Genomic DNA, 19,400 nt, shown 5'->3' with positions numbered 1-19,400 from the left:
CCCGTGTCCTGGTCTCAGGTCACACCGTGTCCTAACCGGATCCAAGCGAGCGACTGTCAATATTGTGTGTCTACACTGAATCCGTTAAATATGCCATTGTGTTGCGTCAGGGGATTCCATATTTCTCAATCAGAATAGTAGAGCAATGCGAGCGACAAAAAGAAAATAGAAACGGGGCGTCCGACAAAAGTTCTCTTAAAAACGTCGCGCTGCTCGCGTCGCTTCAGTCTGGACACTCCAATTGAAAACAATGGAATTAAATGGATTTTATCGCAAATGTTCGCTCGCATCGCGTTCGGTTAGAACAAGGTGTCAGAGTTCATGTCCAGCTCACGCTGCTCATCCTCCTTCCCGCAGCCCTTCCTGCCTCCCTCGGACAGCGGTGCCCTGTACGACTCGGACGAGAGCGGAGTGAGTGACGACGACGACGACGACGACGCCTTCCTCTCCGACACGCAGATGACCGAGCACTCTGATCCAAACTCATACAGGTGTGTCATCTCAGCATCTCAGCTCCATCCGTCTAGATTATGATCTGCTGCGTGACGTGGTCCACACAGACAGGTAACACTGTGCTCTGTCTCTGTTGTAGCTGGGCACTCATCCGCATGGTGATGGTCAAACTGGCCCTGCACAATGTCAAGACCTTCCTCCCCCTCACTGGGTTGGACTTCACAGGTAAACCATTTACTCACTTATCAATCAATTATATTATCAATCAATCATACTATCATATACAATCATGTATATTAGATATGCTTATAATTATTCATATTTAACACAGCCAATCAAGGCCTGTATAATATATTTGTATGCACAGCATGTGTTGATTTCCCCCCCTGCTGAAATGTCAGACTTGCCGGTGGTGTCCCCCCTGTGCAACGCTGTGATGAAGACCCTGGAGAACTGGGAGCAGGTCCTGCTGGACAAGATGAACCGGTTTGACGGGCCTCCCCCCAGCTACATCAACACCTACCCCACGGACATGAGCGCCGGCGGGGGGCCCGCCATCCTGCGCCACAAGGCCATGCTGGAGCCCGACAACACCCCCTTCAAGTCAGTCCGCTACCGCTGACCGTTCATACGCCCCAGGGCTTAATAGTGGCCTGTGCAGACTACACGATTTCAGCCCGATTTCCGTCGCGTCCGAATATTCGAAGTCGGGAACGACGTTGGAAGGAGGAAGCGTCTTGTAATGCGATATGTTCAACAACCCGCGTTTTATTGTCTGCGACATTCTACAACGTTACGACCAAAAGTCTAGCATGTCCGAATTTTTTGGGGAATCTCCTACGACTCCCGTGTTGACACTGACACTGTGATGACACACTACAAGAAGGCTACCATAGATGCTCTTGTAATGTGGCCACTCTTGCGACCAAGACGCCACAAGATTTTGTGGTTCTCTGATCGCCTAATCTGACATTGTCAGATAATCGTGAAAGACAAAAAAATTGTGTAGTCTGTTCAGGCCATAAGACTATTTGTAGTAAAGTCACATTTCCTCCAGTGTGTTACAGTAGAGTGGTGCTTCGCCAGGTGGTGTTGTTGACCGCTGTGTTTGTGTCTGTGTTTATGTTTGTGTTTGTGTCTGTGTTTGTATTTGTGTTGAGCAGGGCGAAGCATCACCTGTCCTTCCCCGTGCGCCGCCTCTGGCACTACCTGGTCAAGCAGGAAGCTCTGCAGGAGACTCTGATCCGCTACATCTTCACCAAGAAGAGAAAACAGAGCGAGGTAAAGTCCCGACCGGTGGACGCCTTGTGTGTTGTGTCCCCGGCCTCCTCTTTTCACTCGCAAATAGCTCTCCCTCTGGCATGCCACCGTCGCAGTGACAGATCCAGGTGCGGGCTGCCTTGTACTTACTTTGCAGCCATTTTAGGTTCGTGTTCAAAGAAATGAACGGGGTCTATTTTGAGTGGTTGGATTGAGATGATACATGCTCTTCTAGTTTTCAGTTTTTTTCTTCTCTCATTTCCACCCCTGTGTCTCTGCATCAGGAGAGTGAGTCAGTGTAAATTCTCTCTATACTTGAGCCAAGTCTGTCATAATTAGACACTAACTGGAAATGGCATTTTATGTATTAAGGCTACAGAGCAAAAAGTTATTTTATGTGATATTCTTCTTATTAATTATATACAAAATTGTGTCTATAGCAGAACAGTACTTGTTGATCATATTTTAACATTGCTGTAGCATATTGGTGAGACGAACATTTGAACTCCAGTTTAAAGTGCCATTCACACCAAGAATGATAACGATAACCATAGCGAAAACGATAACGATAAAAGCATCCACACTGACCAATGATAACGGTAAGTCTCTTCTCCTGTTAAAGAATGTGATGGCTAAAATGTGGCTGTTAGCTTTTTACCGTTCTCAAAATGAGTCTGAACGTGATCCCCAACGATATCGCTCTTCATGTCGTTGTCGTTACAGTTTCTGTGTGAACGTCATCATTCATATTAACGAGAGCGATATTTGTTTATAGTTATTGTTATCGTTAGCGTTCTTGGTGTGAATGCTGCTTAACAGATCAAATCGACCCCATTATCATTTGGTGCAGTCATAGCACCTCGTGTGTTTGTGTCTGTGATTGATAACTGATAACTCCGCAACTAAGAAAAAAACAGAATGACCCTGGGGCTGTTTCAATACCTACAGTAGACCTTTAGATCCTTAATGACAGGGAAAGATCTGTATGTTAGTTTTGACTGGAAAAGACATGACTGATATTACATAATTGAGTTGTCCTACACAAAGTTGACATTTTCTGACTTCAGGTTGTCTTGATTTTCACCCAAATCAATAAGTAAAAAAATGTTTCTTGGTGTGTAAAAGTCTAAAATCTAAATGATGTAAAATGCTCTGTATTCTATGTGCTATTGAGGGTAGATATCTATAATTATGAATGAAATCTTGAAGTCTTCAAGTGTATAAAGTAGTATTAGTAGTGGATAAAGTATTGGCCTACTGTAATGTCCACTCGCTAAAATGTAGCTTATACCGTATAATAAACAAATGGCAAATCATAAACTCACAATAACAACTTATTGTTTTACCTAATGGCAAAACAATATTGGTTCAATAGCATGCCATTCATTCAAAATCAAGGATTTGGAGTCCTGCTCCCCCATCACAGTGTTAATTGCGAGGACTGTCTCCTCAGGGGCACAGGAAGCTCCACTCTGAGGAGGAGGCCGGCGTGCTTGCAGCAACCCTTTTCATTTGACTTTTCATTTCTCCCCCCCATTCTCATGTTTTTGTTGTTGTTTGTGCACCTGGTTTGTGTTGTGACCTGTGTGTGTTTATGTGTGGCGTGGTGTGGTGTGCTGTGGGTGTGTTGTGTATGTAGTCTTTAGACGGCCATGCGGAGCGGCTCAATCGTAACTGCGTAGCGGGAGCTCGCAGTGGCAGCAAGGTAGTATGCCTCTCGCCTCTCGCCGCGCCGCGCCAAGCAATGTCTGCTCTGGGCTTTGGGCTCCTCTCCTTCTAACCAGAGATTCCCCCCCTTTTTTTCAGTTTGACTTTCGAACCTCCTTCCGCCCTCACCAATCCCTAACCAATCTGCCACCAACGCTTCTCTCCCTAATCACTAACCGGCTAGTGTGTGTACAAAATAGTCATGATAATGATAATGATGATAATTCAGATGAGAAAATAATTTTACAAATGACATGCATTTCCCACTCCTTGCGCTCCAACTGTAAAGATCTTGCGCTGGCCTAAAAGTACAAAGCAAAGTGAAAGTTGCGTCCATCTTCTGCAAGGACAGTGCAGTCCACCTCTGTGTTGCATGCTCACTGAGTTGTTGATGTGTTTGTGTGTGCGAGGAGCTAGTGCACTGCTGTCGCTAGCAGAGCGGCTGAGCGCTAACTGGCCGCTGCTCCTCTTACAGGTGGAGGCGGACCTTGGCTACCCAGGCGGAAAGGCAAAGATCGTCCATAAGGAGTCGGACATCATCATGGCTTTTGCCATAAACAAGGTGGAGGCTTCAGTGACTACTGTACTCATGTTTTCTGTTTATATGTTGCGTATTTTTGGCAATACTGGATTTTTAATGCTATAAACTGCAGATATGCAGAAAGGGATGCACCAAGTAATTAGTAAATAGTAAATTCCTATCAAATATGTTTAATATTCTTAACCAGCGATTATGTCATAGTGGGGTCACCATAAACGCAGAGGTCACTCATGCTGTGGTTGTGTTTGTCCTGTGCACAGGCCAATATGAATGAGATCGTGGTTGTGTTTGTCCTGTGCACAGGCCAATATGAATGAGATCGTGCTGGCCTCCTCTCATGCTGTGGTTGTGTTTGTCCTGTGCACAGGCCAATATGAATGAGATCGTGGTTGTGTTTGTCCCGTGCACAGGCCAATATGAATGAGATCGTGGTTGTGTTTGTCCTGTGCACAGGCCAATATGAATGAGATCGTGGTTGTGTTTGTCCTGTGCACAGGCCAATATGAATGAGATCGTGGTTGTGTTTGTCCTGTGCACAGGCCAATATGAATGAGATCGTGGTTGTGTTTGTCCTGTGCACAGGCCAATATGAATGAGATCGTGCTGGCCTCCACTCATGCTGTGGTTGTGTTTGTCCTGTGCACAGGCCAATATGAATGAGATCGTGCTGGCCTCCTCTCATGATGTGGTTGTGTTTGTCCTGTGCACAGGCCAATATGAATGAGATCGTGCTGGCCTCCACCCACGATGTGCAGGAGGTGGACGTGTCCACTCTGCTGGCTGCGCAGCCCTTCACCTGGATCGGGGAGGACTTTGACAAAGAGTCGCGCAGGTCAGTGCCCCCAAGCCCAGCGTGTCCACTCAACTCTGTCCACTGATCCTTATTGTTGACACGCCGGTCGACACATTCCGCTGCTCGTTGCCACGGCTGCCTAGCACGCCGAGTAGCGTTAGCACAGGCATGGGAGGGGTGAGGAAGTGGTGTGGGATAGTGAGACGGCGAGTGGCTGTCAGAAACGGAGCTAAATCCGGTGCTACATTAGCGTGCCGCGGCGTGGATTTTGGATATAGGCGTGGTGACACATTCTCCTCTGACAGGGAACATTTGCATGTGCTAATCACAGTCATGTTAATCCAGCGCTCAGCTAGACAGGCTCTCAGTCATCTGTTCACTTCTGCTGGGGATCTGGATGCATCAGCCTCCAAACAGCCTATACTGTAGTTTGCCGTACTCCCGGAATAATTCTAATTTTCTAAGTTAAAAAAGCATTTAGGGGATACAAGTTCTGTTTAATTGGCAAAAGAGCCTACTAAGAAAATCTAGGTTTCCATCTGCAAACTTTTATTTCCCTAGAGGACAAGAGCACTCCTACTCCCTCAAGTCCCACTGCAGCAAGTGCCAGCATGTCTGCTGAATCATTTAACCTCTCAGCAAAGCTGAACTATACATTTTTCATTTCATTACCTAGCTATAAAGATGCAAAAGCGTTCTTTTAAATTAATTTAGATTATTAAATTGAATATGCAATATGTTAAACATGAGTTGACATTTGACACTTCAGGCTTAAATAATATCTCCAGAATGGGTATATATTGATCATTGCAAAAAAATGGCATTAGATTAAATTTAAGTAATCAAAACATCAGGCTCAAAGTCATATGCATACCGTATAGTGATTATACACGTTAACAGTCATTTAAACAGTCACATGATGTGATGGGACTGGGACATTTTAAAACGTGTCTGGCAAGTTACAATAATGTATCAACATTTGTTTTTTAACAATAGACTACAATCCAAATTGCATATTGCTATCATCTTAATCTTGTCTGATGCACTGAGTTTAAAGGGATGTTTGACAATGTAATTATTTCACTATTTAACTTCTGCCTTTCTCTGCCCTCTTACTAGTGCCATTGACCACACACCCTTAGCACTGTCTTTGAAACCTGCACCTAATGCTGCCCTGTGCTTGTGTCCCTGTGTCCCCCAGCTCTGACGACGTGGACTACCGCTCCTCCCACACCAACATCGCTCAGGCCAGCAGCGCGGCCGTGCCCATCTCCGCCTCCGCCTCCATGCCGTGGCTGGGCAGCGGGCAGACCAGCATGGGCGCCAGCGTGGTACGAGACTCAGCACACACTGACCACATGCTAACTGTAACCAAAGATCGTATAGTTACTAAGATGGATCATAAAGGGGTTTTTCAATGGAACGAAATAGCAGCACTTCCTGCCTCCTAAAGGGGCGTGTTCAGTGACGAAATAATCGGTTTAGAAAGGTGTAGAATTATTTCTCCCATATAAATACCTCCGTTTGCCTCCTAAATGGGAGTGGCAGTTGCGTCACAATGAAACCAGAATTTACCCTCATATGAATCGTCTCGCTTTATAAACCGTCTCTGCTGTAACGCTTGGCTCTGGACGAGAGGCCTGACCAGAGGCGACTCAGCAGAATGCGCCTGCAGCAGAATGAGAGATGAAGGATGCTGGGCTTGCGTGTTTGCAAAGTCAATGCTCCGATGTTGCATGAGAGCATGTCTTGTCTATCAGTCTTGTCTTGTCTGTATTTTTGGAGATTTTCGGTGTCTCCCAGGATGTAGTTGTTTTAAGGCACCAGTAGATGGACACACAACACTCTTCAAACCCCTCGTGTTGTCATGTGTGCCAGTGTCTCTATAGCCAAGTGCCTGTTTATTGGATGAAAGTAGGAAAGCGCTAGGTACAGACCATTTTGTTTCTTTTGGAGCGAGGTTTGTCAGAAAGCTTTATATGGCTTTAAACAGACTTGTCAGCAGAGTTTATAATGACAGGGCTCTTGTGGGAGAGAGATGGAACAGGATTAAGAAGTGACGTGAAACAGACGTCGACCGTGTCCACCTCAAGCTATATGGGCCCGTGTGTGGAGCATCTGTACCCTGTCCGGGGTCGACCTCGACCTGGGAATAGATCCATGGGGATATTTGATTTAGTCTCTTATCACAATAACACCAGCCATCAATCTCCGTCTAAACACTCATTGATGAGTCTAAGTTCACTGAGATTACCAGGCTCTGTGTTTGTATTGAGCAGAGAAGGAATAATAAACAGGAGATAAGGCCGGCCATCGGCAGCCCAAGGTAGAGAACTGCGTCATCCAGCCCGTTCCCAGGTCCTCCACAGTCTGAGGTCCCATCAACAAGGAGTAATGGCTGGCCCAGGCCTGAAATGCTATTTTTGTGTGGTTGATTCTCAGAAGCCATTTTAAAGAAATCTCAGCTGGAATGCAAAACTGTTCTCCTTCAGTTCTTGTAATACAAGCCAGTACCCATGACAATATTGAAATGCTTTTGTGTGACTGCTGCCTGATATGAGTTGTTTTCCACAGATAATGAAAAGGAACCTGAATAATGTGAAGAGAATGACATCCCATCCCATATATCAGTATTGTAAGTTTTTAAGAACTATTTTCCCAACAAACATTAACCTCGGGTATACTTAATCATCTAATTTTTTTGGTAAATAAACAAAAGCCTTTCCATTAAATAATACGTGTGTGTGTGCGCACGTGTGTGTGTGTGTGTGTGTGTGTGTGTGTGTGTGTGTGTGTGTGTGTGTGTGTGTGTGTGTGTGTGTGTGTGTGTGTGTGTGTGTGTGTGTGTGTGTGTGTGTGTGTGTGTGTGTGTGTGTGTGTGTGTGTGTGTGTGTGTGTGTGTGTGTGTGTGTGTGTCAGACATGACTGGAGCCCAGGATGGGAGTGTGCGCATGTTTGAGTGGAACCGACCGCAACAGCTCATCTGCTTCCGGCAAGCCGGCAACGCCAGAGTCACCCGACTCTACTTCAACTCCCAGGGCAATAAGGTACAGTACAGTACAGCAGCACTGCAATCTACAAGGACAGATCTCAATGTCTTTTAAGTGTATGATGTCTGTCTTGATTTAGACGCTAAGTAAAACAAAGCAGGAGGGCTTTGGCATTTGAAATGCACGGTGCCCATGTGAAGCAGTTCACTGAGATGATGCTTTCAGCACCTGTTTTTATCCCAGCAGAGAGGTATTTTTAAAAGCGTGTTCTTTCACTTTCTTTATCTCTTTTTTTCTTTCTCTCTCTCTCTCTCTCTCTCTGTGTGTGTGTGTGTGTGTGTGTGCGTGTGTGTGTGTAGTGTGGCGTTGCTGATGGGGAGGGCTTCCTGAGCCTCTGGCAGGTCAACCAAACCTCATCAAACCCCAAACCTTACTTGGTGAGTCACGAAGGAGGAAGACAGGATATTGCTAATTTAAAATCACTGGTGCAAGTCAAAGCACTTTCCTTTCTGTAGTGCCTGCGTACATCAGCTTCAGTTGGCATGGTGAATTCATTTTCCTGTTCCCTTTTGTGTTTCTCTCTCTCTCTCTCTCTCTCTCTCTCTCTCTCTCTCTCCCCCCCAGAGCTGGCAGTGTCATACCAAGACCTGTGGTGACTTTGCCTTTATCACTTCTTCCAGTCTCATTGCCACAGCCGGCCAATCCAATGACAGCAGGTCGGTGTCGGTCAATAAGGGAATTATTTCAAACACACAAAGAGGCTTTTGAATGTCAGCTACATAGAAAAAATATCCACTGATCAGTCTCAGATCACAATATGTGAACCAACTGCCTTACATTGCATAGGTCCCCATTATGCTACCATAAAAGCTCTGCCCCATTCAGGGGTGGACTCCATACGAATATTGGTTTATATGTGTGTTAATGTGTGTGATATAATATACTGTATGTGTTGATAATATGTGAATATGTGCCCTACAGAACCTAGAAACATTAAATTAGTTCATTCATGAACAGTTGCTGCCAAATATATTAAACCCCTTGACAAGCACCCTTGTAACAATGTTATTAATTTCACCTTGCAGTGTTTTTAATGTTGTGGCTGGACAGTGTACATTGTATACTGTATATTAGCATGCTCTTCTCACATATGTGCACAGGAATTATAGTGTCAGCTAATCTAGAGATTATCTGAGAACTTTTCAAAAGGGAATAGTTATTTCTGTCAGACTGAAATGTATATTTATTTATTTTGCAGAAATTTATGCTTATGGGACACTCTGATTTCGCCCAGTAATACTATGGTGCACGGTAAGCTTGCACTGCTGTAGCTGGAAATCTCAGTTAATTTACTGCAATTCATTGAATGACTCAAATGAAGAAAAGACTATTGTAGAGAAAAATGAAAATCCTTGTGTTTTCAGTCTCTGATTTTTGCATTTTTAGGCTATTAGCTTTTACTATAAACTGATCATTTTAATGTTGATGTAATGTTTAGTGGCGTAATTGTAAATTGCTTTGGACTAAAGCATCTGCTACTGTAAGTACCCAAAACAACAGGAACATAAATGTGTGCAGTTGGTAGAGACCACTATCTAAGCGGCGATTTCTAAATGTTTCGCCAGCCTTCCCTTGCCATGACAACGGGGCCACTGTGCTGCAGTATGCCCCCAAGCAGCAGCTCATCATCTCCGGGGGGCGCAAGGGGTGTGTGTGCATCTTCGACATCCGACAGAGGCAGCTGCTTCACACCTTCCAGGCCCACGACTCCGCCATCAAGGCCCTGGCCATGGACCCCTCCGAGGACTTCTTTGTCACCGGCTCTGCTGAGGGCAACATGAAGGTGACCGGAGCTGGACACATCTAGCATAGATTACCTGTATATGCTTTTGACCTTCATGCCTTCAAGATGTGAAGTTCTGTGTGTTTTTAGGACTGTAGGGGGAATTGATTTGTTTCTTTTTTGTTAATTTAATCACATTTTTTGAAACTTAAAAGACTGAACAAATCTGGTTGTCTGTATGTTTGTGTCTCTGCTTGTATACAAACATGTATGTCTCTGTGCTGCAGGTGTGGAAGTTGACGGGTCATGGCTTAATGCACTCCTTCAGCACTGAGCACGCCAAGCAATCCATCTTCCGCAACATCGGCGCCGGAGTGATGCAGATCGAGACCTGCCCAGGAAACCGCATCTTCACCTGCGGCGCCGACGGCACGCTCAAAATGAGAGTCCTCCCCGACCGCTACAACATACCGGCTAGTATATTCGATATCCTGTAAATTGTAGCTGTGGTGTAGTAACCAAGAGAGGGATTACACAGAGTGATGGAGCTTTTCTGGCAGCAAACTGTACGTTTCCTTAGCCATGGATCGTAACAAAGTGAGTTGCGCTGCAAAATATATTTTCCAAAGGCTGAAACACATAAGCAAAAGGTCAAATGTACTTGATTTAAAAAAAAAAAAAGAAAAAATAATAGATTTACTGTAATTTTAAGAAGCTGACATTGTTCCCTGAAAATCTCTGATAGAGTGTGTCTATAGGAAAGCTATGCATGTACTGTACTCGTAAAAGCGGTGCATACACAGGTTTATTGATAGTGCTCTGTAAAAGTGCTCAAAGCAAAAACTTTTGTGTGTATCTGTCGTCATTTTGTGCCCACGGCTGAAAACTCTTAGCATCTTTACCAGCACTGTGGTTTCTATATTACGTCAGTGGTTTCCAGTGTGACTCGAGTTGTCGGATCTGCGTTTTATTTCCTCCTCGTCCCTTCGTTTCCCATTGGCTGCTCACATTGCACAGTTGTATGGCACATAGCCCTCGTGGGCCCGCGCTGGCCAGGCCGGCCGGGCTCACAGTGAAAAAGAAACCTGTTAGCTCATCTCTTAGCGCCACTGTTGCAGCTGTTGTCACCGATGGCCCGCTCGGAGTGGCGGCTTCACTGCAAAACATTCCATTCGACTGATGAAGTGAGGTTGACGTGGCTGTGATTGAAATGGTTCATCTGTATGTCTTGTTTTTTCCAGGCTGCACTGAAGTACTCGATTTGACCAGAAACACTTTGTTTCAGTTAGTTCCATTTTGCACAAAAATATTTGATGTTCACTTGTTTGTTTTTGTATTATTTGCCCATTCATTCCTTTACAGACTGCTGTATTTATATTGATACTTATTGCCTTTACATTAGCGATGTAAGGACTTATGTTTAGCTATCTGGGACACAGCACAGTACAGCTTCAGTTGCTGTTTTATTTATTGTTTTTGTCTTTTGTTTGTTAGTTTTTTTTAATGTTTCAATCATAAATGAACATTTGCACTCAAATCTGGAGACACTATAAATTTCAAGTTAATTTAAAAAATGACAATGCTATTCTAGAGGAAACTGTTATATACAAATGAATGTCTGGCTTCATTTGGCCAAGTAGTAAAAACGGTTTAAAATAGTTTTAATAAATATATATATAAATATATATAAATGAACTACTACCATAGCTTGTACAAACACAAATGCTTTTAGTTTATTTTTGGTTGTCATACCAGCTGGACTAGTTGTACTTTGGTTAAATGTATGTGGTATTTATTAAAACATATTTGTGTTTCTGTCAGACCTACTCTGCGCCATGTCTACTGTATGTACCCAAGTGTTCAACCAATGGTCCTTTTACTTGCTGTCTGTTGTGTATTTCTTGAAAGCGGAATATTCTCTGTGTGTGAGGGAACACTAGAACAAGACACTCTTGAAAATTGGAGGGACAGGTAGTTTTATCATTACCTTTGTAAGTCGAATAAATCCTTTTTATTTCAAGAGATATGCTTTTTTAGCCTCACTTCACTTTTTAGGTAATTAATTTAAGAACATTATCTAAATAGACCTGTGTTTCTTTTTCTGTGCCAACACATCTGTTCATTTCCTTGCTGTCCCATTAAACGTAAGATCAGAGGAAAACAACCAAACCGTAAATGAATAGTGTTATCCCCCATAAGGGTCTGAAGTATTCTTAAAAGAAAACCATGTCAGCGTTGTTTGTCCAATTCACATAATTTAATAGTATATGTGAACACCGGCAAGATTCACAATACACTTTTGGATATAGGGCTGCATTTCAGGAATAAAACATACCAGTGTAATAAGCATATCATGAAACTGCACAATGTAACAATATAAAAGCACTACATGAAAACAGTGCACGTCATACACAGCATACTAACCTCTTCAGCCTAGCACAAAAAAATGATTGAAACAAATGGAGTTTAAAATGTTTAACGAAAGATGACTCTGCGCTATAGTGCACACCAGACAGTGAAACATCATATTCATTCATCACAACTACTGAATATTCACTTAGCCCATTTTTAACCTCATCAGTCAGAGAGAAAATGCACTTTGTAAGATTTCACGTAGGTGCTGTCCCAAACAAAGAGATGTTTCTCTCGAGGCATATACGAGAGCATGGCCAAGATGCCTGTAGGGGCTCTGAAATCAAAACTGACATTCACAGGCTTACCCTTCAGGAGGTCAAAGGCATAGGCTACCCTGCTGTCCTTGGTGTCGGTGACATAGAGAACCCCGCATGCGATGAAGGCGTTCCCTGCCTTGGTGCGGGGGTAGCTGGTGTTGATGTACGCCGAGACCGAGAACGTCTTCTCGTCCATCTGGGCCACCATGATGGTGTCGTCGAGACTGGAGGCGAAGATGAGCCACAGGCCGTTCTCGTCCACCGCAAATTTGAAGTAAGTCTTGGAGTTGAACAGCAGGTAAGCCAGATTGTGGTACAGTGCATTTTCAATGGTCAGGATATGTGACCTTCTGGCCTGAAGCTCATATCTGGAGGAAATGAAAGATTGTGAATGAATCAGAAAACAGAAACAGTGTGTTGGAAGATGGGGGGGGGGGGGGGATATGTTAGAAAACTTACTTGGCTACTTTGAAAGTGCCAGCAATGTTGTAATATATTGAGCCACCGTGCACAATGAGACCACAGCCTTGAAAGTATTTGTCAACATCGATGCTATCACTGCTGCCATTCTGGAATGCTGCAATGTTCTTGTATTCCCGCATAGTTCGACCTAAACAGAAGACAGACAAGTGAGCACTCTGCATATCTGAGGAGGAGGAAAGACAATGCCGTCCCATGAGACTGGGCTCTCTGAACACAATGGGATATCTGTTGCTCTCATTACTGCTGTGTCAACACGGCAATCTGCGTGTTTGATGTAGTGGGGTGGTGGAGCGGAGATCGCAGTGTACATCTAGTTCTCATCAATCACTACCAGAGAAGTGCTCTGCCACCCAGATGCGCTCGTCATCAGGCACAGCTGCATCTCTCATCCAGGCTCCGTATGTGCTCTTCATCTTGGCTATGGTCTCCGGTTTGCCAAGCGCTCTTATAACGCAATCTGTTGGGACAGACATGAAATCCTGTCAGCAGCCGCCTCGTCCTCCTGTTATGAAACGTTCATGTCATGTTCATGAAACGATCGGTACCTTTTTTCTTCGCCATTGGCCCCTTGTCTTTTGCTCCCTCTTTGCCAGTTGAGTCGTTTGGAATCGCGTGGAGTAATCCTGGTGAGTGGGAATGAGACGGTAATAAGGAAATCAGGGATTACATTAGCAGGGATAAGCAGGCGGACTCGTTATAGGGAGAAGATGGACAGGACAGGGACGTTCCAAACACCTGGGGAAGAGGTTAGAACTAGAGTGTTGGCGCTAATGCAAGAAACGGTTCCACAGAATGGTGCACTTTGGTATCAGACATCTCCTACTGTAAGTGGAAATCCTCTGACAAATGCACAGTGGTAGTGGTCAGAAACCTTGAACTCCACGGCACAACAGCACTCACCGATGGATTTCTGAGCTGCCTGATGGTGAGCGCGATGGGTCCTGTTCCGGGCCGGTCCTTGAGGGCCTGGAGGACCCGGGGGTCCAGCCGGACCAGGGGGCCCCGCAGGGCCAGGTGGACCCGGTGGACCTACAGAACGAATAACACACCACGTCACGCTCCATCCATCCACACTAACACTATCACTAATACAGACGTGGTCAGCTGTGAGTGGTGCAGAGGGACGAGTGCTGACCTTCTAAGAGGACGTCATTGGACGCCTCGACTGGTTCTCCTGGTGGTCCAGGGTTTCCTTTCTCTCCTCTCTCTCCTGGCTCACCGTTCTCCCCAGGAGGACCTGGGAGAAGATCAGAGGACATGCAGCCATTACTGTTTACATAGACACTCATTTAGCAGTTTAAATGAGATTCTAAGAATCAGAAACGCTGGCTGGGCTACTTCAAATAGACTAACCCAGAGATGACCGGAGCACTCAGATTACTTAACAACTTTTTATTGTGGTGCACATAAGACTGACGTTTGGACGCACTGCGTCTTCCTCAGAGTCAAAAGAGGTAGCCCAGCCAGCGTTTCTGATCCTGTGGTCCTGGACTGTGAGCACCGACAAGGCTTGAGCGCAAGTGACACCCTTTCTACAAGATCCTAAGAATGTTTGCACATGGTGTTCTTACACAACCAAAACTAGAGCTTTGAGTTAATGTAGTTTGTGATTGAAATTTGAGGTGAAAATTAGGTTACAGTGCACAACAACTCCAACATACTGCATATTTATTCTGTGTTCCCACGGCTACCATCGTGATGTGGCTGTTGAAATTATTGATTGGTATTTTGGATTAAATGAGTTGGTTAAGAATATGTTTATATATTGTATATTATATATGTTTATATATAATAAATATTTGAGAAGAACAAAACTCTCAACTTCTTTTGTTAAAATGGTTCACGTTTGACTAGATGTGACATCATGTAGGTTGGAATTCTTGTGACATCCAGCTTCTAAAACTGTGGTTAAATTGTGAGCATAGCTAAAATAATAGAGTCCTTATCAGTGCAGAACATCACAGCAACCGACTGGAATTTCCAGTGGTTTCGAAGAGCCAGTCCAGTAAAGCATGAATAATATCATTCATGACCAAGACAGCAAAGGTCTCAGACCATGTGGGCAGGCCGTTAAGTACAGTCAGAGAGCGAGCGGAAGCGGTGGAGACCGCAGTTATGAATGCCATGCTGCACTGATGAGGCCATTCTTCAGGGCCTGCCTCTCTTCACACCACACTGGCCTGGCTGCACGAGCCCACTTGAAGCACAGCCTGCAGTCTGATCACATCTGATCAGCGCATCAGGGCCGACGCTGGCTGACTGTCGGGCAGCTCCGTAGACTGGCTGACTGAAGGAGGCCAGTGTGCGTGTGTGCTCCCGTTTAACTGTGGCACTGGGGCGCCGTCCTTAAGCCTGCATGCCCATCACTTCTGCTTCACCTCTCTGAGAGGCTAATGCACAGACAGACAGACAGCGAGAAAGAGAGCGAGAGAGAGAACGAGAGTAAAAGAGAAAGAGATAGAGAGAAATGTCTCTGATGGATGCCTGACCTCTTTTCCCTCGTCTCCCCTCTGCTCCGGGCTCTCCTCTGGGTCCCGGTAACCCATCTGTCCCATTGTACCCAGGCATCCCGTCAGTGCCGGGCAAACCTGTAATGCACAGCATGACTTCAGGACTGCAGCTAATGGACGCATTTGGAGCAGTTATTTAGGACATGTCTTCTGGTTGTTCTTTTTCTTTTGTGTGAGTGGATGTCTTACCTGGTGGTCCTGGGGGCCCTTAAACATGAATATGTAAAATTGTGTTAGAATCCGTATCTGAGTATACATGTGTATACAATACTGTGCCAACAGAGAATTATGTCTCTGTCTGGAAACATATTTCTATCATTTGTATTGCATACTGTATGAATTTACAATTACCAGTGAGGCAGACTCCTTTTGTGCTGTTACAAAGGTCTAACAGGACTTTTACCTACAACAGAAAATACAAATCATAAAGATGAGAGAGATATTAAGATTGTGTAGAGAAGTTAAAAATGATCAAATTCAATACATTTCATATAATTTTTCTTTTAAAACTGTTCTTGAGGATGAAAATAGGGATCTCACTGAATGTTTTGAATAAAGACTGGAATTTGACTTTGATCTGTTATGATGTGATTAAACATCATCCTTGGCACCCTTATTATTGTACTATTTTCTTACATAATTTATTCACACACATGACTGAACAGGCTCACGCCACGGTTGACACTACACTCTTTAGGAACAAATACAGGAAACTGTAACTGAGCAAAACATTCAATTCTGCCAGTGGCATATCATATGCTAATTATAGTGTCATCTAGTCAAGCAAATCTGTTATGAATGAGCATAATGGTCAGTGTAACCATGCCAACTACATGATATAACAAAGACAATATTAATGTGCAACAGCCTAAAATATTAACAACAACAATAATAATAAAAGTAATTAATTCAGCCGAAGGTAAAAGGTTGAATTGTTACAATTTTATTATAATATCTAAAAAAATTATATTTTTGTTGTTGTTATTATAAAACAACATATACTCCACCACAATTAGATTCAGAATAGGAGCTAGATGTAAATAGGTGCTATTTAGCCAGCAGGGTGTCTGTCTTACTGGCACCATGGAGTAGGTCATCATCATCATCATGTCCCCCTGCTGCTCCGCTCTGTGGACGCCCTGTCCGTGCTGCACCCCCTGGGAGGCGTGGAGTAGCTCCTCCTGAGCCTGCTGCAGCTCCTGGCTCCTCTTGTTGCGTGAGCTCTGGGACGGCTCGCCCTGCGTCTGCTCCTCGGGGCCCCTGACCTGGGACAGGAACTCCACCACGGAGCTCTCCGACACCTCCTGCAGCCGGCCCTCCAGCAGGACGAGCCGGGCGGACAGCTGCGTGTGCTGGACCAGGAGGACGAACAGCCCCCCCGAGTTCACCAGGGTCAGAACGCAGGTGCCGTACAGCAGGAACTGCACCATCCACGGCAGCTTGTGGCTGCTGAGCTTCATGCTTCCTCTTCTGCTCGTGTCCGGGAGTTCCGTCAGCATCAGTGCCAGCGTCAGCGTAAATCCCCAAAAGTTTGTCTTTGCATCCACAGTCCTTTTGTCCGGCGCGAAACAGAACCTACTCTGGGCAGTTTGGCAGTGACCAGAAAGAATAAATACTGTCCTTGTTCCGTCCAAAGTCGCTCAGAGTTGGCATTACAGTGTGGAGTCTCTGGAGAAGAACCTCCTGCTTGTGCGGCCACCTGATTTATATGCAGTGGAGCCCATTCTCTGGTGTGTGACTGTGGCCCGTCTATGACATAATTCATATGAACAGAGCATTTGCTGATGTGGAAGGGTTAGGGGGGGTGGAGACCAAGGGCAAATGTTCAATGTTGTTGTTCATACCATTTTTTATCTGTGTCTGTCACTTGAATTTATGTCAAAAAGCAATATGTTGCTCCTCTTTTGAAACTCCAAAATGATTTCCAGTTGATGGATAATCCGAGAATGCAGAATAATAATAATTAATGATAATTATAATAACAAATAAACATATAATTGTAGAAATTTAAGAGATCCGATATTGGAGGCAACATTTACTTTTGTAAAATGAAATTAAATGCTGGGCAGGATAAGACTGCATATGCTTAAGTAATGAACAGAAAAAAAACAATGAATACAACAAAAATGCATGAATGAATGTATGCTTCACAAAGATTACTTTAAGAATCCATAAATTTGAATGAATCAACATAACATTCAAAGTGATAAATCCTCCGTATATTAAATGCACCATTGTTTCACCAGTCTGTGCATGTGGCCCTGTATGTCAAGACTGCTCCCCATGCACCCGGCAGCTATAGGTCACAGCCAAACATCAGCACACATCCATGCTGCTGTGTCTGAGGACCATGTGGCCATGTGACAGCGCTGGGAGTGGGAGCATCTCTGGCTCTCTTACAGTAGGTGGTTCAAACATGGCCCCTGGGGATGCCCATGCAGAAGCGGTCCACTGCCCTTTCACCCACAGCCACCTCAGTAGTGCTGGGCTTTAGACGGCGCAGTGGCAGGGAGGCTGGTCAGGGCTCTCAGCCCAGCATGGTGGAGGCAGTCGTCCTGCTTTATGATTGTCCAGCCATGTGCAGCCCCTATGCCCATTAGTGCTGAAAAGAAAGGCTCTCCACAATATGAACACCACAGCAGGCTGCCCTGCCAATTACCTGCATGTCAAGCAAATACGGATTTGAATACAAATAGATCATTCGTATGATTGTCTTCAGATATGATACCGTATATCAATTATGAAGTGTATCATTTGTCTGAAAAGAAAAAATAGAATAAAGACATAAAAAAAAGACATATTGAGGCAGGATGGGCCTGCTGTCTGCCAGCCAGCAAATGTCAAGAGCTGATGAGGCAATGCAAGATGGGAGCAGACAGAAGGATGAAAAATAGAATATCTGCTCTTTCAACTCAACCTGCTCAGGGTTACAATACTAATTGCAAACTGTCACCGTGGGCTGGAAGGATGGAAGATGTCAAGCTGAAATCTTTTCGAGGTGAAACGAAGATTGTGGAAATGGCTTACTACGGCACGCCTTCTATACCTCGGCCATGTGAATGCAGCCCATTATGGCGGTGGTGTGGTGAGAAAACGGAGGGCAGTGGTTTGGCAATATGTTTGGTGAGGAACACTGCACTCTTTCTCCTCTCCTGCTGGCACATGCGGTGAGAGGGAACCTTGCGGCCACCTACGGTACTCTGGCTGCAGATGGCCGGGCAGCTGGCTGTGTTTTTATTCGGCCCGCCGCTTGACCGCCAGCTAAAACATCCCAGGACACAGCGGCAGGCAGCGGCGGCGGCGGCGGCTGGGTCAGTGGGCGTCAGTGAAAGTGACGCATCAGAGGCTGGACACTCGTCACTTTTTTTGTCCAAACTGCAAAGGCGGACTGAGTGGGCAACACGGGTCCAAAGGCTGACGTTTTCCCAGAAAATGGACCCATTCGCATGCACTGAACTCTGGCATGGTGACACACATGCTGCTCATTATCCATACATGATGCACTTATTTGAATGCTTTTCTGATTTTTGATGTTTTGGTGTTCTCAGTTTTGACAAATTGTATGCAAGCATAAGTACTGTTTATATAAGATTTTGGATAAATAATAATAATAATAATAATAATAATAATAATAATAAAAGAAAGCACGGTACAAAAACTCCTTTTCATAAGAGCATTGACTATAATACTTGTATAGGAGTATAATTCCGCTATTCAGCATGTCACCATCACAGTAACTGATGATCCACAGTTTAACCTCTCAACTTTCACAAATCAAACACATAAAGAATAGAGAGCGAAACAGAGAGCTCATTCATGTACCTTTTCAAATATCAGTCATCCAGTAATCCATGTTCCAGCAACTCAACAACTCCCTGTCTGAAATCTAAGGAGTACACAAAATTCTATCTTTCATGTCTCCATTTTGTGCATTTCTGAAAAAAAATGACTTTCTTTGGACTTATATAAGTAAATGTGACTTATATAAGTAAATGTGGTCTTAACACACCAAACTGGCATGTACTGTAGGAAGAAGCAACGAAGGAAAACAATGTTGAGGGTAAAGTAACAAAATGATTCGCCCAATTACTTCAGAGACGTTTATAGACAGAGACAAGGTTATGTTAACATGAATTAATGATTCAATAATGATTTCATTTGGCATTCAGAGTGGGAGGTTTGAGAGAAAGTCCTAGAATTCCTCCATA

General features: G+C 44.5%; 2 protein-coding genes across 6 annotated transcripts in view; one reads left to right on the top strand and one right to left on the bottom strand.

The window, feature by feature from the left end:
* The window catches only part of dmxl2 (Dmx-like 2), a 58,861-nt gene extending 47,512 nt beyond the window's left edge, over positions 1-11,349 (top strand). For 2 of the 4 annotated variants that reach the window (XM_062548623.1, XM_062548622.1), the window contains exons 30-44: positions 358-491; positions 593-678; positions 855-1,056; positions 1,617-1,734; positions 3,353-3,418; positions 3,896-3,982; positions 4,672-4,793; positions 5,956-6,085; positions 7,329-7,389; positions 7,674-7,801; positions 8,104-8,181; positions 8,369-8,460; positions 9,003-9,055; positions 9,370-9,587; positions 9,815-11,349. In XM_062548623.1, coding sequence (XP_062404607.1) covers positions 358-491; positions 593-678; positions 855-1,056; positions 1,617-1,734; positions 3,353-3,418; positions 3,896-3,982; positions 4,672-4,793; positions 5,956-6,085; positions 7,329-7,389; positions 7,674-7,801; positions 8,104-8,181; positions 8,369-8,460; positions 9,003-9,055; positions 9,370-9,587; positions 9,815-10,024 — 1,785 coding nt within the window. In that variant the 3' untranslated portion in view covers positions 10,025-11,349. The remainder of the gene's footprint in view (positions 1-357; positions 492-592; positions 679-854; positions 1,057-1,616; positions 1,735-3,352; positions 3,419-3,895; positions 3,983-4,671; positions 4,794-5,955; positions 6,086-7,328; positions 7,390-7,673; positions 7,802-8,103; positions 8,182-8,368; positions 8,461-9,002; positions 9,056-9,369; positions 9,588-9,814) is intronic. The other 2 variants (XM_062548626.1, XM_062548625.1) reach the window with 1 other exon arrangement.
* A 425-nt stretch (positions 11,350-11,774) lies between these two features.
* On the bottom strand, positions 11,775-19,064 carry gldn (gliomedin). 2 transcript variants are annotated; one of them, XM_062550043.1, is made up of 11 exons: positions 19,015-19,064; positions 16,269-16,941; positions 15,544-15,595; positions 15,382-15,399; positions 15,172-15,270; positions 13,818-13,919; positions 13,583-13,711; positions 13,228-13,305; positions 13,014-13,139; positions 12,659-12,809; positions 11,775-12,567 (listed from the first exon to the last, which is right to left on the bottom strand). In XM_062550043.1, the coding sequence occupies exons 2-11, from the start codon at positions 16,689-16,691 to the stop codon at positions 12,105-12,107; spliced, it is 1,641 nt and encodes a 546-aa protein (XP_062406027.1). In that variant the 5' UTR covers positions 16,692-16,941; positions 19,015-19,064; the 3' UTR covers positions 11,775-12,104. The 2 variants fall into 2 exon arrangements, with proteins under 2 accessions (XP_062406027.1, XP_062406028.1); XM_062550044.1 differs by lacking the exon at positions 19,015-19,064 and having other exon boundaries at positions 16,269-17,030.
* Between the last annotated feature and the right edge of the window lie 336 nt (positions 19,065-19,400).

The sequence above is a fragment of the Sardina pilchardus genome, chromosome 11 (genome assembly GCF_963854185.1).
Source record: "Sardina pilchardus chromosome 11, fSarPil1.1, whole genome shotgun sequence".
Lineage (NCBI taxonomy): Eukaryota > Metazoa > Chordata > Actinopteri > Clupeiformes > Clupeidae > Sardina > Sardina pilchardus.
The sequence above is the reverse complement of the archived record's forward strand: the minus strand, read 5'-3'. Positions and strand labels throughout refer to the sequence as shown.

Excerpts from the sequence above, each read along its gene's own strand:
- gldn (XM_062550043.1), bottom strand. The coding sequence starts at position 16,691 with ATGCTGACGGAACTCCCGGACACGAGCAGAAGAGGAAGCATGAAGCTC. Across the intron at positions 13,920-15,171 it reads GGGGAGACGAGGGAAAAGAG|GTCCTCCTGGGGAGAACGGT; the intron begins GTCAGGCATCCA and ends ATCTTCTCCCAG. Across the intron at positions 13,306-13,582 it reads GGCAGCTCAGAAATCCATCG|GATTACTCCACGCGATTCCA; the intron begins GTGAGTGCTGTT and ends CCCACTCACCAG.